Raw genomic sequence first — 23,776 nt, forward strand, 5'->3', positions numbered from 1 at the left:
GCTGACGTTCTGCTGAGAGTATCTGCCATAACATTCTCTGTGGAGGGGATGTTCAGTGCTAGCAGGTGAATATGAAGCGTTGATGCTAGGGTCCAGATCTGTGTGGCTAGATTGCAGAGAAGGTAGGATCTCACCCCCCCCCACTGTTTATGTACCACAGGACAGTCATGTTGTCTGTGATCACTTTCAGTGGTCCAGGGAGTAGGGCTAGTTTGAAGGTCTATAGGGCTAGAAGTGCCCTAATTTCTTTGCTGATGATATGGTCTCTCTGTCTTAGTGTGGACCATTTTTCCTGCACAGTGTTTTGTTTTTGGTCGTGCAGTAGTACTGCTCCCCATCCCAAGTCTGAGGCTTCTGTAAAGATCTGTTGTAAGGGGGCAGGTACCTGTAAGGGTGTTCCGTGGTTGAGGTTGATGGCACAAATCCACCATTGTAGTTCCCTCTTCAGGCACAGTAGGAGGGGGAGAGGGGTGCCCAGAGGGTGAGACTGTTGACTCCACAGATTCTTCAGAATCCAATGGAACTTTCTCATGTAGAGTCTTGCCAGAGGTAGCATGGGTATCAGAGATGCCTTGCGGCCTAATATTCTTAGGAATTCCCTTGCTGGCAAAGAAGTGAGGGTGATCAGATTGTTGAAGTAGAGGGTGAGGTACATGATCCTCTGATCTGGAATGAAGGCCTTCAACCTGTCTGTTCTTATCCTGCACGCCAACAAGATAAGGTCTTGAGTGGGGATCAGGTGAGATTTTCCCTTGTTTACAGTGAAGTCTGAGTCAGGGTGGTGGTCACCTGTTGTAGGTGGTGGAGGAGGGTTTGACAGTCCTGATGAAGAATTAACAGGTCGTCTAGGTATGGGTACATCTGAATACCCTGAGTTCTGCAGTAAGCAATCAGAGGTGCAAGGCACTTTGTGAACACTTGAGTTGCTGTGGATAGCCCAAAGGGTAATGCAGAAAATTGAAAATGCAAGGAACCTACTGCAAACCATAGGAATTTCCTGTAATCTATGTGTTTTGGAATGTGAAGGTAGGCGTCCTTCAAATCCAGTGCTACCATGAAGGCCTGGGTTGGTATGAGTGGTAGGAGCAGAGGTAAGGTGAGCATTTTGAAAGTGGGTACCTTGAGGAACAGGTTGAGAACAGATGAGTCCAGAATTGGTCTCCAAGAACCTCTTTCCTTGGTAGCAGAAACATTTTGGAGTAAAAACCTTTGTTTCTTTGTGAAATAGGGACCTTCTCTATGGTGTCCTGAGTTAGTAATTGCTGGATGATGGTGAAATAAAAATAATTTGATTTGATGAAAGTTAAGGAATCCCCTGGAAAAAGGGCAAAGTCCACCAAATCATGAAATACCCACTCTGAATGATGGACAGGACCCAGTTTTCTGATGTGATTTTCTGCCAGGAGGGTAGGGAGAGGGGAGTGTTGGAATTTAGAGGTTGTAAGTCACTGTAGAGGTGGTCTGGCTTGGTCAGACTGACTGAAAGGGGGTGAAAGAAGGGTAGAAGGGAAACTAGGAGCAAAGCTTTTCCTAACTTGCCTATGTCTGTGGTGGTGCAGAATGGGAAGACTGTCTCCTGACAGAGGAAGTTCTTTGTGGATAACTTCTCTAATATCTGGGGATAGGAGACACTAGTAAATGCTTCATATTTTGTAATTCTTTTCCCTTTTCTTGAAGGGATTTGAGGAGTTCTGCTGAAGCTTGTCCAAAAAGAGCTTTATTTATCAAGGGGTGCAGCAAACAGTTTAGTTTGCACATCCACAGGTAGGGGCTGAAGTCTCACCCAGGAATATCTCCTCAGCACTGAGCCTGAGGCAGCAGATTTCGAGGTAGCTTCCACAGCATCATAGCTGCACTTGATGAAGTGCCTAGTCACCTGAGACGGTGTAGAAAATAGGGTGTTTAGTTGAATTTTTGCTGGTGATTCTGGAACCTCAAAGAGGAGAGTAGCAGCTTTGGAGAGGGTGTTCAGGACATACCTAGCCATGTGGATTTGGTAATTCAGAGCCCTGATAGCAAGGGTGGAAGAGGTATAGACTGTTTTCCCTAATCTGTCCATGAATTTGCTGCCCTTATCAGTAGGGTGAAGAGCAGCAAAGGGAAACTGTCTGGAGGATTTATCCGCAGAAACTGCAATAACTGCTGGATCTGCAAGAGGATTTTTAAATAGGAATTGAGTGTCCTGAGACACCCTGTAAAACGGGTCTGGACATTTTGAGGCTGCGGGTTGGGAATCTGGGGCCTGTAAAGCAGCCATGAAGGCATCTTGGAAGGGCGATAGCAAGGGAGGTACAGCAGAAGGGGGTGGCTGTTCCATTTGTAAGTCAAAGTACCTTTTCTTAATGTCAGAGACATCTGAGACCCTCCATTTAAAATGTTCCCTCATGAGGGAGATAGTGTCCCCAAAGGTGAATTTTTTCCCCTGGAGACTCAGGAGTGATAGGATCCTCTTCTTCTGGGGTGATAAAATCCTTAGGGGAATCAATCTGTGAACAGTAAGTCAATGATTCCTCAGAGGAGGAATACTCTTCCTCTGATACCGCTAGGGGGCGCAGCTGATCGTTGTTGAGTTTGTAAGGCCTGAAATGCCTTGAAAAGACTCTGGGGAAAAACTTCTCATCCAGGAACAGGTTGATGCTAGAAATGTTTTAGTTTTTGTTTCCTCATCAAGGGAGTAGAGAGCTGTATACGTATACTATATATATGGCAGGAGTAGGCCCTTCTGACTGTACGAGCCATGGTTCCCCTCTGCCATCAGGATCCGATGACGGATTTACCTCAGTAGACGTACTCATTGTTTCCGCCATCACAGTTTCCACAGTGGTTCCCGGGCCTGGTTGGGAAACGGAGGTCTGAAGAGATCCCAGGCTTTCATCTGCCTCAAGAGTCTCTCTGGACGTCTGGGGTGCAGCATGGGAATCAGGCCTAATTTTCTTAGCCTTCTTCCGAGGTGGCTCATCAGACGTGCCTACCCCACCCTCCATACCTAGCATGAGATGCCGGAACCTTTGATTTTCTAAGTACAATTTCAATCCCCTAGACAGCTGCAGAGAGTCTTAGGAAAAAAAGATTTACAAATGGGACAGGACTTACGGTTGTGGGCCTCGCCTACACAAAAAATACACTGATCATGTGTGTCCTTGTCAGGAATTTGTCTCCCACAAGCACACTTCCCTTTTCTAGTGGACATGTACGTCTGAGAAACAAGGCAAAGACAAAAAGAAAACCCAACAGGGTACTTACCTGTAGCGGTCATCTAGATAAACGAGCAATCTGCTTCCCGAACTGGCAAACAGGAATCCGACGTTCACTGCAGCAGAAAACATCTGGAGGGGGTATGTGCAGATGCCACTTTTATGGCCTACGTCAGTTTATGGCTCTGACCTGAGACGTCACATGTACCTCCCTGCTCCAAAGACTTTGGTATACTGGCTGGATGTCCAGTGCTGCAGGCAGTGACCTCCCTACTGCGAGGAATACTGCAACATGAGAATAGAAGGACATCTACACTAAAAAGTACTCTGTCAGAAACACTGTTGTTTCTTTCGGCTTTTTCCCCGGTTAGGGGTCACCACAGCTGAACTCTGGTCCGCTAATGATTGGCAGTTGATTTTTATGTGCCGAGTTGCTGGCCCTGACGCACAACCTTCAACGAAGGTACACCCACTCATGCACGTCTCCACACAGAAAACGGTCTAGCTGAGAATCAAACGGGACAATGTCTTGCTGTGAGGCGACAACACCACCGTGGCTGTGTCTCAGTTCTAAAAAGTAATTTCTTCAGTTACAGCAATTTGCTCCCCCAGTGTTTACTCTGTCAGAAACACTGGGGGAGCAAATTGCTGTAACTGAAGAAATTACTTTTTAGAACTGAGACACAGGAACTGTATTGCCTAGACATAGTAAGGCATTAAGTTTAATGCTATTGACCGCTAAAAAAGCAATTAATGGACATCAAAATTTAAACCAAATGTTAATTGAAGCATTGACTATTGTTAAACAGATAAAAGAACAGGAACGGAGATCTTTAGAAAAGGGCAGAAGCAAATTATGTAGAAATAAATGGAAGTTGTGAGATAAATACATACAGAATAGTCTTCAGTAGGAGGAGTAAGGTTTAAGAGAACGCAGCAACTGCGCAATGTATACAATGTTGGAGTGCACGGCAACTTTTATAAAAAAACAAAATATGTATGTTTTGTATAAAGCATGATAAACCATTTTTATGGTTTGTTTTCTGTTAATGTATGTGTGCCTGTGTCTTACCTGATTGTCTAATAAAAGTGTTTAAAAGCTCCTGAGGTGGCAAGGGTGTCTTCTGAATCACAGTTATCATCGAGTCTGAGGGGGAAGGTGTTTCACATAAGCTAGTTCCTCCTCATCCTCTGAGTCTGAGGAATCAAAATCGTCCTGGGGGAGACATGCCCCTCTCTTTTCCTAATGGAAGCTCCTGGTACAGGATCCTTATCTGAGGGTGGGTTTCCTGAACTTCATGAGGTCCTGGGCCAGCCTGACCAAGCCCTGTGAACAGACCTGATACAATGAGGTACTGGACTCAGACAAAAAGATTTAGAGCAAACCTGTGTGCCTCTATATTTTGAAACATGGGTCTTAGGGGAAAGTGAACACCTCAGTTTGTGGGCAGGTGGTCACAACCTCAATCTGGTTCTCAGGAATATATTCCCATACAATAACCAATGTTTACCACCCTTTGTCTTAGTCACCAGAACTCTGGTATCGGAAACCACGGCCTACTCAGAAGCTTCAGACCCAGCACAGAACTCTGCAAACATCTCAAATAACTGGACGGATCCAGACACTATTAAAGATCATATCAGTCTCTATGAGGAAAAGTACAGTTTTGTACCTACCATAAATGTAGATGTTCGAAGATCCACATTGCTGCAGTCCTTACACGTGGGTAGTCCGCTGTCCTCGGTCGGCCCGAATATCAAAGTATAAGGCTGACGTCGGTCAAGGCGCATTTGACTGACATCAGGACGTCAGGGTATAAATGCGCATGACCGACGTCATATCCTCAGTCTTTTCTTGCCCCAGATGTCAGAAGACCCTAAAAATAAAGGTCAAAACCAAAAGACAGCAAACAACCAACCAACCACCCTTGCACTAACTGTATGTACAAAATATACAATATACACAATATGTACAACCCAACCCACACAACCACCTCTAACTGCAGAGGGAAGGAGGGAGGGTAAATTGGACTGCAGCAATGTGGATCTTGAACATCTACATTTATGGTAGGTACAAAACTGTACTATGTTCTTCATCTCACATTGCTGCAGTCCTTACACTTGGGTAGAATCCCAAAGCAGAGGTAAGGGAGGATGGCTAACTACAAGGAAGCAGGAGCTGCCAAAATGCCCTGCAAAACAGCAGTGGCAAAACCAGCCCTGGATTTAGAGTAAAGTGGCAGGTGATAATGCCTAGAGAAAGTATGCACTGAACTCCAAGTAGCTGCCTCCAAAATATCCTTGGTTGCCACTCCCTCAAAAAGCTGTCAAGTGGCAGTAGCCCTAGTGGAATGAGGCCTAATCCCAGCTGGAACCTCCTTGCCATGATGGGAATAACAGAAAGCAATGCAAAACCCAATCCACTTAGAAATAGTTTGTTTTGACACAGGCTTGCCCTGAGAACTCAAAGCAAAAGAAACAAACAACTGCTGAGACTGCCTGAACCCTTTAGTTCTGTCCAAATAATAACGCAACTGCCTGTGTACATCTGAAGTGTGCAAAATCTTTTCCCCTTTATTTTGGGGATTTGCATAAAAAGTAGGCAAATGAATAGTTTGGTTTAAAGCCACACTAGAAACCACCTTAGGCATAAAGGAAGGATTAGTACGTAATGATACCCTATCCTTATGGAAAATCAAAAAAGGCTCAACCGCCATAAGGGCCTGCAATTCAGAAATCCTTCTTGCAGAGGTAATTGCCAACAAAAAAGCAGTCTTCCATGATAAATATTTCAACTCAGAAGTAGCTGCAAGCTCAAAAGGTTGTAGAGTGAGTTTCTCCAACACAAAATTGAGATCCCAAGCAGGAGTAGGAGCTCTACGTGGGGGTCTTATATTCTTTGCCCCTCTAAGAAATTGCTTGAACAAAGGATGAGAAAACAATGGTGGGACACAATCATAGTGAGCCGAAATTGCTGCAGCATGAACCTTAATAGAAGAGAAAGACAAACCTTTGTCCAGTAACTCAGTAAGATATTGAAGAGCCACACTCAAATTAGGCTCAGAAACATCAAAATCTTTTGCTGCACTCCAAAATAAAATCTCTTCCATTTATCTGCGTACACTTTCCTTGTACTAGGCCTTCTAGCTTCCAAAATCACATTCAAAACTTGTTGTGGAAGTTGAGACCCTCTATGGTTCAAAACAGAATATGCCAGGCTGTTAGGTGAAGAGAGTGAAGTTTGACATTCAGCAAATGGCTGTCCTCCTGTGACAACAGGTGTGGAATCGAAGGCAAAGGCCATGGAGGCTTCCGTACCAGGCTTCTCAGTAATGGGTACCAGTGCTGTCGAGGCCAATCTGGAGCTATTAAAATCATCCTTGGCTTGTCCTGTCTGACCTTTAGAAGTACCTTTAGGAGGAGAGGCAGAGGAGGAAAGGCATACACATGAAGATTGCTCCAATTGAAAGAAAGAGCATCCACTTTCCAAGCTGTGGGATGAAACCTTTTGTGCAAAACTTTGGCAGCTGATGGTTTAGTGGAGAAGCGAACAGATCTATGTCTGGAGTTCCCCATGACACTGTCAATTTCTGAAATACATGAGGATCCAATTTCCACTCGTGGGGATCCATAATTCGTCTGCTCAACACATCTGCTAAGGAGTCCTGTGCTCCTGGCAGAAACCTTGCCTGAAGATTGAGCTGTAAACTGAGAGCAGTCTCCCACAAAATCATTGCTTGCCTGCATAGAGGATAAGAATCGTTCCCCTTGCTTGTTGATGTACCACATGACAGTTGTGTTGTCTGTTAGAATCAACACCTGTCCTGGAAGAAGTAAATCCTTGAAAGCTATTAATGCAAACTGGACTGCTAATATCTCCTTCAGGTTGATATGTAGATGTTGTAGTCTGGCAGGCCACTTGTCTTGTATCCACTTTCCATTTAGATGAGCTCCCCAAGCTTTGTCTGAGGCATCTGTCGTTAAAATCTGACTCGCCTCTGGCCGGGTCACAGAGAGTCCCTTGTTTAGGTGACATTCCTGAGCCCACCACAAAAATTCCTTTTGAATGCAAGGTATTATTTGAATGACAGTGTCTAGATCCTGGCAGTGCTGTGTCCATACATTTTGAGATACCATTGCAGCTTCCTCATATGCAGTTTGGCATTGGGAAGCACCAGAATACAAGATGCCATGAACCCTAAGGCTTGAAGGACTGTCCTTGCAGTCAGCCCGGACTGATGAGATAGCTGATGGAAGTAAAGGGATAGACTCTTTTGTTTGTCCGGGGTTAAAAGGCCATCTGGGATGCTGTATTCAGTCTCACACCCAGAAAGCACATGTCCTGAGAGGGTACTAGACTGGACTTGATTTCGTTCACAGAATACCCCAGGCATCTTAGCACTGCTATCACATATTCCAAATGATGAAGAAGCTCTTCCCTTCCTTGAGCCAGAATCAGGCAGTCGTCCAAATAAGGATAGATCTGTATTCCTTTTAGCCTGAAGAAAGCTATCACTGGAGCCAGAACTTTCGTGAACACTCTGGGCAGTAGATAAGCCAAAGGGCAATGCAGAGAACTGATAGTGAGAAGTCCCAGCTCGAAAACGCAGATACTTCCTGCAACTTAGTCTGATAGGAACATGAAGGTAAGCCTCCTTGAGATCCAATGTTACCATCCAATGATCTTTGCCCAGCAGAGGTAAAAGCTGCTGTAACGTCAACATTTTGAACTTGGGAATGTCCAGATAAGTGTTGAGGGTAGATAAATCCAAAATTGGTCTCCACGTGTTCCCCTTCTTTGGTACTAGGAACAGGCGAGAATAAAATCCTAGGCCCACTTCTGGCATAGGGACCGGCTGTATGGCCCCTATTTGGAGTAACAGAGAAACTTGCTTGTGAGCCTCTATTCTTTGTTGAGGAGGAACGTCTGGCATGCCTTTGAAAGGAGGCAAGGTATGGAAAATAAAACCTGTAACCGTGGTGTATGATATCCAATACCCATCTGTCTTGGGTAATTTAACTCCAATTTTCTTTGAAAAGTGCCAACCTTCCTCCCAAAGGTGCTGCCAGACGAGAAAGCTCTGGCAGCTGAAAAGGTAGGTCATTGGGTCTGTTTACGAAAGGACTGACCCCTGCCCTCACCCGAAGACTGTGCAGGAGAACTCCCTGTTCTAGGCCTGAAAGAGCCCTGAGCTCTGCCCCTACCACGTCTAGATCTACCCCTAGACTGGGAATCATAAGAAGGATACGTCCACCCCTTAGTAGGCCAATTTCTACTAAACTTTGGAGGCTGGACCTGCAAAAAATCTTTAACAGTCTGCATAGACTTAGCCTTGTCTTCCATCTTCTTTAAAACTGCCTCAACAGGAGGACCAAACAACACGTCAGATTGTAAAGGAGCATCTAAAATCCTTGTTTTAACATGTTCAGACAAATTTTGATCCCTTAGCCAGGCGTGCCTGCGAAGAACTGACCCAGTGGCAGCCACCCTAGACGAGGCTTGTACAGCATCAAAACCACATTGCAAAGAATGCTTACCCACCTGTTCAGAAACATGTACTAAATCTTGCAACTCTTTACAATCAATACCTACTGCCAAAGCATCAACCTTAGACTTCAATTGTGAAAGGAGATAGTTTTGGTATTTCAACATGTGAAACTGGCAATTCAAAGCCCTCATAGCAAGAGTGGAAGAAGTATAAACTTTCTTTCCCCATCTATCCAAGGCCCTAGCCTCTTTGTCTGCAGGAACCGGATTCTTTACAACAGAAGCCTTAACACCTTTAGGCCCCTGGCTAACAGTTTCTGGGTCTGCCCTAGGACTCTTAAAAGATACTTATGAGCTTCAGGCACCCTGTAATACCTATCCGGCTAACAGGAGCAGGAGGCAAAGAATCAGGATTAAGAGAAGCCTCTGAAAAACATCTTCCACTACATCCAAAACAGGAGGTATAGCCAAAGGCCTATGCTGGGGTAAAAACAAAAATTCCCTAAGCCTTTTCCTGGAATCAGAGAAGTCCTGGCCTTCCCACTTAAAATGCTCCCTCATGGAATGAAGAGTTTCTGAAAAAGAAAAATCCTCAGGAGGAGAAGCAGAAGGAGTAGAATCATCCACATCAGAATCAGAATAAGGAGAGTACTCCTGCAAGTCTTCAGCCGAAGACTCTGAAACATCTGAAGCCTGCTCAAAACCCCCCAGCTCAGGCTCCATCCTAGGTCTCTTATCAGGAGGGGGCATAGAACCCCTAATCAAAGTAATCAAATCTTCTGCCATTTTAAGCATATGCTTCTTGGGCACAGTTCCTGAAGAGCTAGGGATAACACCAACTGAAGCCAAACCTGGCCTGCCCCTGGGAGAAGCCTTTGAAACAGAAGGAGAGGGCCTAGCCACCCTGGGAAGGGAGGGGAGTATAGTAACCTGAGAAGCCCCCTCAGCCTGACTTGCCTCCTGAGAGGCCACATCTTGCAATAATAAAGTCTCACCCTGGGCACACAAAGAAACCTCTGGTGGAGCCACCGGCTCCACCGACACCTCTAAAGAACCGGCGTCCGGTACAGACGGTTCTTCTAGCCTAGGCTTAACTGCTTTGTCCTTGCGCTTCTTCGAAGAAGCGGGCATCGGAGCATCCGACGGCATTTTATAATTGCACCGCTTCCCAAAGACTAACCTTGCACAATCCAACCTTCTCTTTATAGTGCGTTTATTAAATCTAGCACAAGAGCGACAGCCAACAACGTCGTGCTCAGGCCCTAAGCAAGGAATACACAAAGTATGATAATCTCTATGCGGTATCTGTTTCCCACAAGAAATGCAATTATTGACTTTTTCTGACATCCGGTAAATGACTGAGGCAAGAAAAACTAAAATATTCCCAACGGGTACTTAGCCAACTTTGAACTCGGTCTGAAACTTCGAAATCGAAAAATCTCAGAACGCCAACCGGGACTTGCAATGCTGCTTCTGCATCGGACCATGCGGCAAAAAAGACTGAGGATATGACGTTGGTCATGCGCATTTGTACCCTGACGTCCTGATGTCAGTCAAATGCGCCTTGACCGACGTCAGCCTTATACTTTGATATTCGGGCCGACCGAGGACAGCGGACTACCCAAGTGTAAGGACTGCAGCAATGTGAGATGAAGAACATCTTCTTCCTACAGCAAACTGAGTTGTAAAGCCAGTGAACCTCATTTCTTTCTTACCTTATCAGGAAACGCCACAAAAATAGATTTTTTAACAGTAAAATGCAAACAAATCAAATATAAGCATAAAATAATCATTATGCCAAGTTTGCTATAATAAGGTAGAATCACTAATAATTCAGAGAAAAGTTTAACTGAATGCAATAGTGGTAAATACTAAAGGCAGACTGGATGGTTACCATACTTCTACCGAAAATTACTTTTTTTTTCATGTAGCATAAATGGGATTGTATAAAATTAGAAACAATAAATAAACAAGATAAAATCTAAGCAAGCTACAGTGATAATGACAGTACTGTTCAGTGCAAAAGGAAAATAACCTAACATGTGACAGAGGGTTTCAAAAAGAAAACTGTCAGATTCATAAAGAGTTTGTTTCATTTGGCTGACATGTTGCAATTTTTATTATGTCCAGCTTTGTAAGATTATTTAAACTTGCAAACAATGACTACCCAAAACACGGATTTAACTTTTAAAATTGTCATTCAGTACCATCACTTACCAAGAGGGCTGCCACTAACTGAGAAGACTGCACTGATTTTTAATTCACCATCCTGAGACTTTGGTTGTTGGACATAATCCTAAAACAGAAGAAAGAAGAAAAAAAAAAGAGAAAAGTCCCTAATTAAATCACAACAGTTTTAACAAGACAAGAGTATGTATAACTGCATAATAATTTCAACAAATAAGTAAGCATCCACCATATTAGCTAAACTGGGCATGGTGAAACACTTGGTATTACTCTTTTCAGTCATCCTAGTGACACTTTTTTAACATATTTTTTTTAATCACACAGTACATGTGAGTTTATATAAATTAATAGATAAGAAAAAAGATGTTATGTACTTACCATAACGTTCCATGTGTGTTGTCCATCTCGGCCTTTACTCTCACTGATGGGTTGGATCTGTCTCGGCCTTTACAAAAGCTTGAGGACTTCAGCAAAGCTCATGGGCATTCCTTCCCTACCCATAATGTAGTTCCCCATCTTCCTCAGATCTTGTTTTCCTGCCCAGAAATTATAAGGAGAGCCACAAACGTCTACTGTATGAAATAACATATAAATACAGTAGTTAAGCTTTTTAAAGGTCAAGGTCAGTATTTCTGAGGCTATGGCGATCCATAAATCCAATGTCCACTCAGTCTCACGGGAGATCTGGAAGGGGTCATGCAGAGTGGGTTGTGACAATAAAGGCCGAGATAGACAAGACACATGGAATATTATTGTAAGTACATAACTTCTTTATGTGTTGTTGCCAATCTCACCTTTATTCCCACTGATGGGACCGCATGCCAAGCAACCTAATTCTTGGGTGGCTCATGGGAGAATATTCCTCAAGACCACAGAACCAAAAGAAGCTCTACTCCTGGAGGCCAAATCCAAATTGTAAAGAGTAATAAAGGTATGCGGTTCTGTCCAATGGCTGCAGTGCAGATATCATCCCAGGGTAACCTTGCCTGAAAGACTGCAGATGTAGCTACCGACCTGGTAGAGTGTGCTTTAACAGGAAAGGGAAGAGACATGTTTTTAGAATGGTATGTATTAGGATATACAAAAAGTGAGCCATCTAGATTAAATAACCTTTGAGACTGGCTGACCTTTTCTCGTCTCCGAGCAGGATATGAAAGATTGATCCTATTTTCTAAAACCTGAAGTTCTGTGCAAATACTGTCTATGTACATCTAGAAGACGCAACAAGAAGTCACCTGGTAATTAGGGAAGAATACTGGCAGCTCAACAAATTGATTTAGGTTGCTTTCTGACACGACTTTTGGAAGAAATGAAGAGTTACTACGTAAAGAGACTCTCTCCCTATAAAAAAAACAGGTAAGGGGGCTTGGTGGACAAGGTTTGCAATTCTGAGACTCTTCTGGCTGAGACAATAGCCACTAAAAAGAGTATTTTCCGTGACAGAAACTTTAGATCACATGTGGCCAAAGGTTCAAAAGGGGAACACGTGATGTTAGTTAAAACGAAATTCAGACCCAGGGAAGAGTTGGATTCTTGTATGGGCGGGGGGGGGGGGGGTCTAATCATCATTGTTCCTTTCAAAAAGGCTTTACAGAGTGTGTGTGACATGATCGTAGAGTCGTTTGCTGCTAGTTGGACTCTAATAGTAGAAGCAGACGCTCCTTCACGAAAAAGTTTCACTAGAAATTCCAGGATAGAATGTATGGGCACAGAAAAGGGGTCTATCTAGTTATCACTCACTCATATTACGAACCTATTCCATTTACTCTTGTATAATTTTAGTGTAGAGGTTTTATAGAAGGACAACACAATATGTTTTACCGGAGAAGAAAGAGGAGGAAACCTGGCAAATAAGGGAATTGGAGAGGCCAATCTGTCAGCTTCAGGTTTTGGAAACTAGAATGTCCCATTCCCGATGGATGAGTCAGTAGATCTGGAGCCGGCTCAAGAATCCATGGTTTGTCCAGAAGATGAGGCTGTAGGAAGGCAAACCAGATCTGACAAGGCCTGTAGGGTGCAATCAAGATTATTCTGGTCTCCAACAGACGTACTTTCTGCAATAACTTGGGATTCAGAGGGAAAGCATATAGAAGTCCAGGAGACCAATCATGAACAACTAGATCCCTTGGCAACTCCTCCATAGAAAGGATTAAGGCAAAATAGTTGTTGCATTTGGCACTGGTGGGTGAAGCAAAATGATCACAGCAAGGCTGGCCCCATTTTCAGAAAATCTCTTCCACTACATTCTTATTGAGGGACCACTTGTGTGGCCATAATATGGCCTTGCTCAATTTGTTTGCAATCACATTGGATTTCCCCAGGATGTGCATTGCAACCAGAAAAAGGTTGGAGGACATTGCCCATTGCCAAACCCTTAGAGCTTCTCGACAAAGGGGATAAGATATGGTTCCTCCTTGTTTATGTACCACACTACCGACATATTTTCTGACAAAAATGCTATCGTTCCTAGAGGGAGAGTGTTCTGAAATGCTTGCAACATCAACAGCACTGCTCTCATTTCTAGGATGTTTACGTACAAGTGTGCCTCGTATTCCTGCCAGGTGCCCTGGTCCGTCTCCGCTGGATAATGCCCCCCCACCCTATCTGGGAAGCGTCCGTGGTCACAGTGGCCTGGAGATGAGGGGCAGTAAAGGGATGACCTTGAGATACTAAAGGAAAGTGAATCCACCACTCAAGATCCTTTTTGCAAGAACTGGTTATGACAATCTTGTGTGACATTGGTAATTAAAGGATCGATCACTGTGTGGAAAGTAACCACTGAAGTATCCTTATATATAGGTGAGTTAGAGGAATAAGTATAATAGATGCTGCCATCTTCCCCAGAACTTGTAGCACTTATTTTGCACTGGCTCGAGTTTCCTTGATTAACAGTTTCACATGTAAAAGTAGATCATGTACTTTGTCGTGAGAGAGTCTTGCTATCAGCATGATTGTATCTACCTGTGCTCCTATAAAATTTAAGTTTTGAGATAGCTGTAGAGCAGATTTGTCATAATTTATGGTAATGTCTATGGAGGAGTAAAGTTAAAGTGTATAGTACCTGGCTTGCAGAAGTAAATGCCTGGTTGGGGCGGTTATGAGACAGTTGTTCAGATACAGAAACACCAGGAATCCTTGGCGTCTCAGGTGAGCTGCCACTACTGCCATGCATTTGGTGAACACTCTGGGGTTGTAGTGAGACCAAAGGGCACAGCCCAAAACTGGAAGTGACAGGCTCCTATCCAGAATTGCAAGAACCTTCTGGATCAACTTTCTATTAGGATGTGGTAGTACGTATATCCTGAAGTTCAAAAGAGCACATCCAATTGTCTTTTTCCAGGAATGGACGCATCAACTGCAGTGTCACCATCTGGAACTTGGTTTTCTTCAACGATTTGTTTAGTTTGCTGAGATCCAAGATTGGTCTCCAGTTCCCCGTTTTCTTTGGAACTAAAGAATCTTGAGTAAGTTCTGGATCCTCTCTGGTCTGTGGGGACTTCTTGGATGACTCTTTCTGAGCAACTTTTGAATTTCTAACTTTGCTTGTTCCTTTTGACTGGGTGGAACGTCTGGATCCGATTTGTTTATGGGACTGGGGAAAGAGAAGGGAATGATATAACCCCTGGATATTATATCCTGCATCCATGTGTCATTAGTTATCTCTCAACAGGTTTCTACGTGCAGCTCTCGACAGGTTTCTATGTGCAGCAACAGTCACCCCCCCCCCTCGATTGCCTCCAGAGGCGAGCAGTCGGGCACTCCTTCAGGAGCACTGAAAGGGTCTGCCAAAGAAAGATTCGCTGAAGCCCTGATTCTGTGGCCCCCCCTCTGCAGTGAGGGTGGTGTCTTCCGTTACTGTTCCCCCCTCTGCCTCTGAAGGGAACTACCACCTTGTGTGTCCTGGTAAGACCATTATGATTTCTTGAACCACATTTTTCCACTACCTTTCTGACCCTTTGGAAATGGTCTGGTGGGAGTGGAAAAATATACTGCAATGGCAAACAAAGTCCTATTCACACCGCATTAGAGTTTTTTTTACTTTAGACCCGAAGAGAGATGAGCCATCGAAGGGAGCATTAACAAAGGAAGACTTAAAAGTCTCTGCAAAATCGCATAGGCGCATCCAGAACTGTCTCCTAATACAGAGGCCTGAACCTGCTGCCCTACTCGCTCCATCTGCTGCATATGAAATGAGTCTCATGGATGAGTTGACCACCAAATTGAAAGAAGTGAGCTGTGCACTGACTATCTGCTGCTGCATCAGCCACTACTCCCTGGAGGAAGTCTGGCAGTTCTTTCAACAGGTCCCTCTGAAGTCTGGTGAAATGAGTGAGATAATTCAGCAATTGTAATGTAAAAGCCGCTGATGAAAAGCTGCACTTATCACACTTATCCATGGTCCTGGAATCCTTATTAGAGGAGGATGGATAGAGGAACTGGTTTTGGAAAGTTTATTTTTCGTGGCAGACACCACAAAGTACAGTTATGTACACTTAATATAAATGTAGATGTTCGAGTGTATTCACTGTTATAGTCATCACATTTGGGTTATCTGCTTGCAGTAGCTCTCAGTCAGCCTGATTATCAAAGTCTTGGATCCTGCGTAAGTTGCTGTCTCATCTTCCATGATGTCAGGTAGTCAGGGGTATAAAGCATGCAGCCGACGCCATTAAATCAGTTTTTCTTGCCCCAGATGTCAGGTGCCCCAAAGCAATTAAATATATATACAAGGTTACACCTCCAACAAAAAAGCAAATACACCAAAAAGCTTTAAGCATAGTAAAAAAGAATAGAGGTATAGCCAAAAGATGTCGGGGGGGCTGGAGGGAGGGTAACCAGGACTGCAACAGTGAATACACCCGCACATCTACATTTATGGTAAGTGTACACAACTGTACTATGTTCTTCGTGTTTCACTGCTGCAGTCATCACATTTGGGTAGATTCCCAAAGCTAAGGATTGGAGGGGGAAATTAGCATTAGGACCAGCTATAAGGCCCTGCAAGACTGCAGTGCCAAAGCCAGCTCTGGATTTAGAGAAAATTGACAAATGGTAATGCTTGGTGAAGGTATGTACAGAACTCCAGGTAGCAGCTTCTAGGATGTCCATGGTAGGAACACCTCTGAGAAAGGCTGAAGATGTAGATGCAGCCCTGGTTGAATGTGGTCTTATCCCCTGTGGGACAGGGTCTCCATGGTGCTTATAGCAGAAATGAATGCAATGGCCTATCCATTTAGAAATGGTTTGCTTTAAAATGGCCTTCCCCTCTGCCCCTGCAGCAAATGCCACCACCAGCTGTTCAGATTTCCTGAGAGGTTTAGTCTTGTCCAAGTAAAATCTAAGTTGTCTGTGCACATCTAAGGAGTGCAGTATACGTTCCCCTTTGTTCTGTGGATTAGAAAAGAAGGTTGGCAAATGAATGGACTGATTAAGAGCAACGCTGGATACTACCTTGGGCATGAAGGAGGGATTGGTCCAGAGGGACACTCTGTCCACATGAAAGATGATGAAAGGCTCCACTGCCATAAGGGCCTGTAATTCAGACACCCTTCTTGCTGAAGTGATGGCTAAAACGAAGGCTGTTTTCCAAGAAAGGAACTTCAACTCTGCATTTGCAGCTGGCTCAAAAGGAGGTAGAGTGAGTTTTTCCAATACAAAGTTAAGGTCCCAGGCTGGAGTTGGGGTTCTCCTGGGTGGTCTTAAGTTTTTTGCCCTTCTGAGAAACTGCTTGAGCAGTGGATGAGAGAAGAGAGGCAGTTCTGTGTTGTAATGAGCTGAAATGGCTGAGGCATGAATTTTGATGGAGGAAAAGGAAAGGCCCTTGTGAAGCATCTCAGTTAAGTATTGAAGAATGTGAGGTAAATTGGGCGCTGCTGTGCCCATCCCATGAGTTTGGTTCCAGGAACATAATCTTTTCCATTTTTCAGCATAAGATTTTCTAGTACTAGGCCTCCTTGCCTCCAGAATGACATCCAACACATGTTTCCTGAGGGATGGTAACGGAGAAATCAAGTAATTAGCAAGGCTGTCAGGTTCAGGGTTTGAAGCTGAGGATGCAGAATCTGGCCCTCCTGCTGGGACAGCAGGGTAGGGGGTCTGAGGCAGGTGCCATGGTGCCAGCAGTGACACACTGCGCAACAGGGGGTACCAGTGTTGGCGTGGCCAGTCTGGTGCAATCAGTATTGTCCTTGGTTTGTCCTGTTTGATCTCTAGTAGTACCTTGGAGAGGAGAAGCAGAGGAGGAAAGGCCTAAACTGATAGATTTTTCCAGGTGAAGGACAGGGCATCCATTTTCCAAGCTTGTTTGTAGGGAGTCCTTGTACAGGATTTGTCCAATTGCTAGTTCTGGGGGGAGGCAAACAGGTCTATCTCTGTGCTTACCCATTTGTTTATCAACATGATGAATGTCTTTGGTTCCAGTTTCCACTCATGTGGGTCCATGAGATTTCTGCTTAGTTCATCTGCCAGAGTATTTAGCTTTCCTGGCAGGAACTGAGCCTGTAGGTGCACTTGGTAGCTCAAGGCTGTGTTCCACAGAGCCATGGCTAGTCTGCAGAGAGGGCATGAGTGGGTTCCCCCCGCTTGTTTATGTACCACATAACAGTGGTGTTGCCTGTCTTTACCATTAATTGTCCTGGAACAATGTGGTCCTTGAAGGCTGTCAGAGCATTCTGTAGAGCTAACATTTCTTTTTGATTGATATGCAGGTGCATTTGACTTGGGTTCTATTTGCCCTGAATGCACTGCCCTGCCAAGTGAGCCCCCCATGCATAGTCTGATGCGTCTGTTGTTAGGGTTTGGGCGGCAGGGGGTAGAGTGAATGGCAGTCCTTTATTTTGGTGGCAGGCCTCTGCCCACCAAAGGATCTCTATCTGTAGGCAAGGTATGATACGAATCATTGCTTCTAGATCCTGAGAATGTTGACACCATAGGCTTTTTAGATACCACTGTAGTTTCCTCATATGCAGTCTTGCATATGGAATTAGGAGAATGCAGGAAGCCATGAACCCCAAGGCTTGCAGTATTTGTCTTGCAGATAGCAGGGTTTTTGTGGCCATTAGTTTGAAGTAGGCTGTCAAATGAACTTATTTCTCTGGCGTGAGGAAAGCCATTTGGGAAGTTGTGTTCAAGTTTGCTCCTAGGAATATAATTTGTTGGCAGGGTTCAAGATGTGATTTATTTTCGTTTATGGTGTACCCCAGAGAAGTTAGCACTTTTTGTACAAACGCCAGATGATTCAATAGCATGTCCTGGCTTTCTGCCTGAATTAGACAATCGTCCAGGTATGGGTATATTTGAATATTTCTTTACCTGCAAAATGCAATGACTGGAGCTAGGCACTTTGTGAATACGCTGAGCGCAGTAGATAAGCCAAAGGGCAGTGCAGAGAACTGAAAGTGCATGTAGCCTGCTTTCAAGCGTAGGTATCTTCTGCAAGATTCCCTGCTTGGGATATGCAGGTAGGCTTCCTTTAAATCCAGTGTTGCCAACCAGGCATCCTTGCTTAGCATAGGAAGTAACTGGTGAAGAGTTAGCATCTTGAATTTTGGGATCACCAAAAAAGTGTTTAGGATAGAGAGGTCCAGGACAGGACACCAGGAGTTGTCTTTTCTGGGCACCAGGAAGAGTCTTGAGTAGACACCTTGTCCCCTTTCCTCTTCTGGGACAGTTTAAATAGCCCTTATACTTAAGAGAGAGAGAACTTGCTTTTGAGTCTCTGCCCACTGATTTAGAGGTAAGATCTGGCCAACCATTTGGGGTTGGTAAAGTGTGGAAGTGGAATCTGTATCCTTGGGAAACAATATTTAAAACCCATTTGTCCTGGGTAGTGAGTTCACAGTTTTATGCAGAGCAATTTTTCCCCGTAAAGAAGCAGTCAGTTGAGAAGGGCTTGGAAGTTTTAAAGTTAAGTCATTGAGACAGTTTACCATAGGGGAGGGGGGGGGGGAGTCTTACTACTACTTGCTTTGAAAGTGGGAGCCCCCCACTGCTTAGTCCTGTGCGGACCTTGGGACTGAAGCCTGGGTGTTCTGCTGGTTCTGGATTTGGACTGAGAAGGCCTGGAAGAGGCAGGAAAGGACCAATTCTTAGAGGGCCAATGCCTACTAAATCTTGGAGGCTGTACTTGTGGGAAATCTTTAACAGTTTGCATAGATTTAGCTTTTTCCCTCCATCTTTTTAAGTACTACTACTGCTTTGTTGCCAAACAGGCGGTCCTGGTTTAAGGAAGCATCTAGCAATTTAGCTTTAACATGATCTGGCAAAGATTGCTCCTTAAGCCAAGCATGCCTTCTAAGTACAGACCCAGTGACAGCAGCCCTGCAAGATGCCTCTAGTGAATCAAAACCACTTTGCATCTATGTTTTCCAACTTGTTCAGCAGAATGCATTAAATCCTGTAAATCTTTATTTTTAGCACAGTCAGAAATCAACATCATTTTCTGTTTAAGCAATCCAATAATATGCTGCTGATAATTTAACATATGAAACTGGAAGTTTAAGGCCCTAATGGCCAAGGCTGCAGAAGTGTATACCTTCTTACCCCATCTATCCAGTGCCCTGGAATCTCTATCAGAGGGGTTAGGATTTTTGGCAGTAGTAGCCTTAATGCCCTTGGGTCCCTGTGAAATGGTCTCTGCATCTGCAGTAGGATTTTTAAAGAGGAACTTGTGAGAGTCAGGAAAGTACAGTTGTGTACACTTACCATAAATTAAGATGTTCGAGTGCATTCACTGTTGCAGTCATTACATTTGGGTAATCTGCTGGCATGTTGCCCTCAGTCGGCCTGATTAACAAAGTCTTGGGTCCTGCGTTGGCTGCTGTCCCTTCTTCCATGACGTCAGGTCGTCAGGGGTATAAAACATGCAGCTGATGCCATTACATCAGTTTTTCTTGCCCCAGATGTCAGGTGCCCCCCAAATGGGGAGCAAATAAAATTAAAAACACAAAAAATATACCTCCAGTTCCAAAAGCAAATACACCAAAAAGGCTTTTAAGCATACTAAAGGAAAGTAGAGGTATAGTAAGATGAAAACAGGGGGTTGGAGGGAGGGTAACCAAGACTGCAACAGTGAATACACTCGAACATCTACATTTATGGTAAGTGTACACAACTGTACTATGCTCTTCATGTTTCACTTTTGCAGTCATTACATTTGGGTAGAATCCCAAAGCTATGGATGGGAGGATGGAACTAAACAGCATTAGGAGCGGTTATGAGGCCCTGCAGAACTGCAGTGGCAAAGCCTGCCCTGGATTTGGAGAAGAGAGGCAAATGATAATGCTTTGTGAAAGTATGAACAGAGCTCCAAGTAGCAGCCTTTAGAATGTCTTTGGTTGGAACCCCTCTGTGGAAAGCTGCTGAGGTGGAATGTGACCTGATTCTCCTGGGCACAGGTTTATCATGGTGCAAGTAGCAGAAACGAATGCAGTGGCTTATCCACTTAGAAATAGTCTGCTTTGATACAGCCTTCCCCTCTGACCCCGCAGCAAATGCTACCAGTAGTTGCTCAGATTTTCTTAAGAGATCTGGTCCTGTTTAAGTAGAATCTTAGTTGTCTGTGTACGTCCAATGAATGCAGAATCCATTCCCTCTTGTTCTGCGGATTTGGGTAAAATGTTGGCAGGTGAATTGTCTGGTTAAGTGCCACACTGGATACCACCTTAGGCATAAAAGACGGATTGGTCCTGAGGGACACCCTGTCTCGGTAAAATGTAATAAAAGGCTCCACAGCCATGAGAGCCTGTAGTTCTGAAACCCTTCTTGCTGAAGCGACTGCCAAGAGAAAAGCTGTTTTCCAAGACAGAAATTTTATACCTGCAGTAGCTGCTGGTTCAAAAAGAGGCAGGGTGAGTTCTTCCAGCACAAAATTGAGGTCCCATGCAAGAGTTGGTGATCTTCTGGGAGGCCTTTTTGGCCACTCTAAGACACTGTTTAAGCAGAGGATGAGAAAAGAGGGGAGGCTCTGTGTTGTAATGAGCCGATATGGCAGATGCATGGATTTTTATTGAAGAAAAAGACAGGCCCTTGTCAAGCATCTCAGTCAAATAATAAAAATCTGAGGAATATTGGGCTTTGCTGTGTCTGTTTCTTGTGCTTGGTTCCAAGCACAGAATCTCCTCCATTTATCAGCATAAGATTTTCTAGTACTAGGCCTTCTGGCTTCTAAAATGACATCCATCACAGATTTACTGAGAGGTGTTGTTTGAATAATTAAATGATCAGCCATGCTGCAAGATTCACAGCTTGGAGCTGAGTGTGCAGAATTTGACTGCTCTGCTGAGACAGTAGATGAGGTATTTGAGGCAAGTACCAAGGAGGAAATTGAGACATATTCCTTAAAAGTGGGTACCAGTGTTGGTGAGGCCAGTCCGGAGCAACTAGGATCATTTTTGTTTTTTCCTGTCTGACTTTTAGTAAGACCTTGGAGAGAAGAGGCAGAGGGGGAAAGGCATAGACTGACAGGTTTTTCCAACTGAAGGATAGGGCATCCACTTTCCATGCTTTTTTTGTGATGAGTTTTTGTGCAGAATTTGTCTGACTGATAATTTTGGGGAGAGGCAAATAGATCTATGTTTGGGCTCCCCCATTTCTGTGTTAACATGCTGAAGATTTGTGGATCCAGTTTCCATTTGTGTGGGTCCATAAGATTTCTGCTTAGTTTGTCTGCCAGAGTATTTTGTTTTCCTGGCAGGAATTGAGCTTGAAGATGTATTTGGTAAGTCAAAGCTGTGTTCCACAATGCCATGGCTAGTCTGCAAAGGGGGTAGGAATGTGTACCCCCCTGCTTTTTTATGTACCATATAACTGTGGTGTTGTCCATCTTTATTAGTAGTTGTCCTGGTTGAAGTAAGTCCTTGAAGGCTGTCAGAGCATTCTGAACAGCCAGCATCTCTTTCTGGTTGATATGCAGATGCATTTGTTTTGGGCTCCATTTGCCCTGAATGCATCTCCCTGCCAGGTGGGCCCCCCCCAAGCATAGTCTGATGCATCTGTAGTTAGGGTTTGAGTGGCAGGGGGTAGAGTGAATGACAGTCCCTTGTTCTGGTGACATGTCTCTGCCCACCAAAGAAACTCCTGTTGTAGGCAGGGAATGAGAGGAATCAATGTTTCCAGACTGTGACAATGTTGACTCCATAAACTTTTTAGGTACCACTGAAGTTTCCTCATATGCAGTCTCGCATATGGAATTAGTAGAATGTAGGATGCCATGAACCCCAAAGCCTGCAGAATATGTCTTGCAGATAACTGGGTTTCTGTTGCCATTTGTTTGAAGTATGTTGTCAGTTGCCTTTGTTTGTCTGGCGTAAGGTAAGCCATCTGGGCAGTTGTATTCAAGCTTGCACCCAGGAATGTAATTATTTGAGAGGGTACCAGTTCAGATTTATTTTCATTTATTGTGTACCCTGGGCATGTTAGAAGGCTTTTTACAAATGCCAGATGTTGAAGAAGAGTGTCCTTGTCCTCTGCTTGAATGAGGCAGTCGTCCAGATAAGAATAAATTTGTAAGCTTCTTTGTCTGCAGAATGCTTTGTCTGCAGAATGCTATTACTGGTGCCAGGCACTTTGTAAAGACCCTGGGCACAGTAGATAAGCCAAAGGGCAGTGCAGAGAATTGGTAATGCAAAAAACCTGCCTTGAAGCGAAGGTATCTTCTGCATGATTCCCTTACTGGGATACGCAGGTATGCCTCTTAAGTCTGGAGTCACTAACCAAGCGTTCCTGCCCAGCAAAGGCAGTAGCTGTTGTAAAGTCAGCATTTTGAATTTTGGAATGTCCAGGAACGTGTTCAAAATCGATGAGTCCAGTATTGGATGCCAAAAATTGCCTTTTCTGGGTACCGGGAAACGTCTTGTATAAAAACCTTGTCCGTTTTCCTTTTCTGGTACTGGTTGAATAGCACCCATATCCATGAGGGACATAACTTGTTTCTGAGCCTCTGCCCACTGATTTTGTGGCAGATCTGGCCATCCGTTTGGAATTGGCAAGGTATGGAAATTAAATCTGTACCCCTGGGATACTATGTTTAATACCCACTTGTACTGGGTAATTATCTGCCAATTTTGAGTATGAAGTGCTAGTCCCCCCCCCCCCAAAGGGGGCTGCCAAAAGATAAGTGCTTGGTGATGGTAGAGGAAAGTAATTGAGACTGCTTACTGTAGGGTTGTGCTTTGTTTCCTCCAGATTTGGAGGTGGAGGCACCCCGTTGCTTTGACCTGTAAGAACTCTGTGATTGGTATCTGGAGCCTTTTGAGCACCTAGATTTGCCCTGAGTGGCTCTGTTGGACACAGGAAAGGACCAATTTTTAGTAGCCCAGTGCCTACTGAACCTGGGTGGCTGCACTTGCAAGAAATCTTTTGCAGTTTGCACAGATTTAGCTTTGTCTTCCATTTTCTTTAAAACCTCTTCTGCCTTATTACCAGAGTATCATGCTGCAAGGGGGCATCCAACAATTTAGCTTTAACATGATCAGGCAGATTTCACTCCTTGAGTCAGGCATGCCTTCTAATCACAGATCCAGTAACTGTGGCCCTGCAAGAGGCCTCCAAGGAATCAAAACCACATTGCAAAGTATGCTTTTCAACCTGTTCTGCTGAATGCAATAATTCCTGTAACTCTATTTTCCACACAATCAGAAATCAACATCATTTTCTGTTTCAGTAAGCCCATAACATGCTGTCGATATTTAAGCATACGAAACTGGCAGTTTAAGGCCCTGATTGCCAAGATAGCAGACGTATAAACCTTTTTCCCCCATCTATCCAGTGCCTGGAATCTCTATCAAAGTGGGTATGATTTTTGGCTGTAGAGGCCTTTACACCCTTGGGACCTTGTGAAATAATCTCAGGATAAGCAGCAGCATTTTTGAATAGAAATTGGTGGGAGTCAGGAACCCTGTAATATCTG

General features: G+C 44.2%; 1 protein-coding gene across 9 annotated transcripts in view; it reads right to left on the reverse strand.

Moving 5' to 3' along the window:
* Positions 1 to 23,776, reverse strand: part of ZMYM4 (zinc finger MYM-type containing 4) — a 3,261,850-nt gene that overhangs the window by 2,213,432 nt on the left and 1,024,642 nt on the right. For all 9 annotated transcript variants that reach the window (XM_044059341.1, XM_044059348.1, XM_044059366.1 and 6 more), the window contains one exon: positions 10,900 to 10,978. In XM_044059341.1, coding sequence (XP_043915276.1) covers positions 10,900 to 10,978 — 79 coding nt within the window. The remainder of the gene's footprint in view (positions 1 to 10,899; positions 10,979 to 23,776) is intronic.

This window comes from Protopterus annectens, chromosome 1.part2 (genome assembly GCF_019279795.1).
Source record: "Protopterus annectens isolate FY-2018-M chromosome 1.part2, PAN1.0, whole genome shotgun sequence".
Classification (NCBI taxonomy): Eukaryota; Metazoa; Chordata; order Ceratodontiformes; family Protopteridae; genus Protopterus; species Protopterus annectens.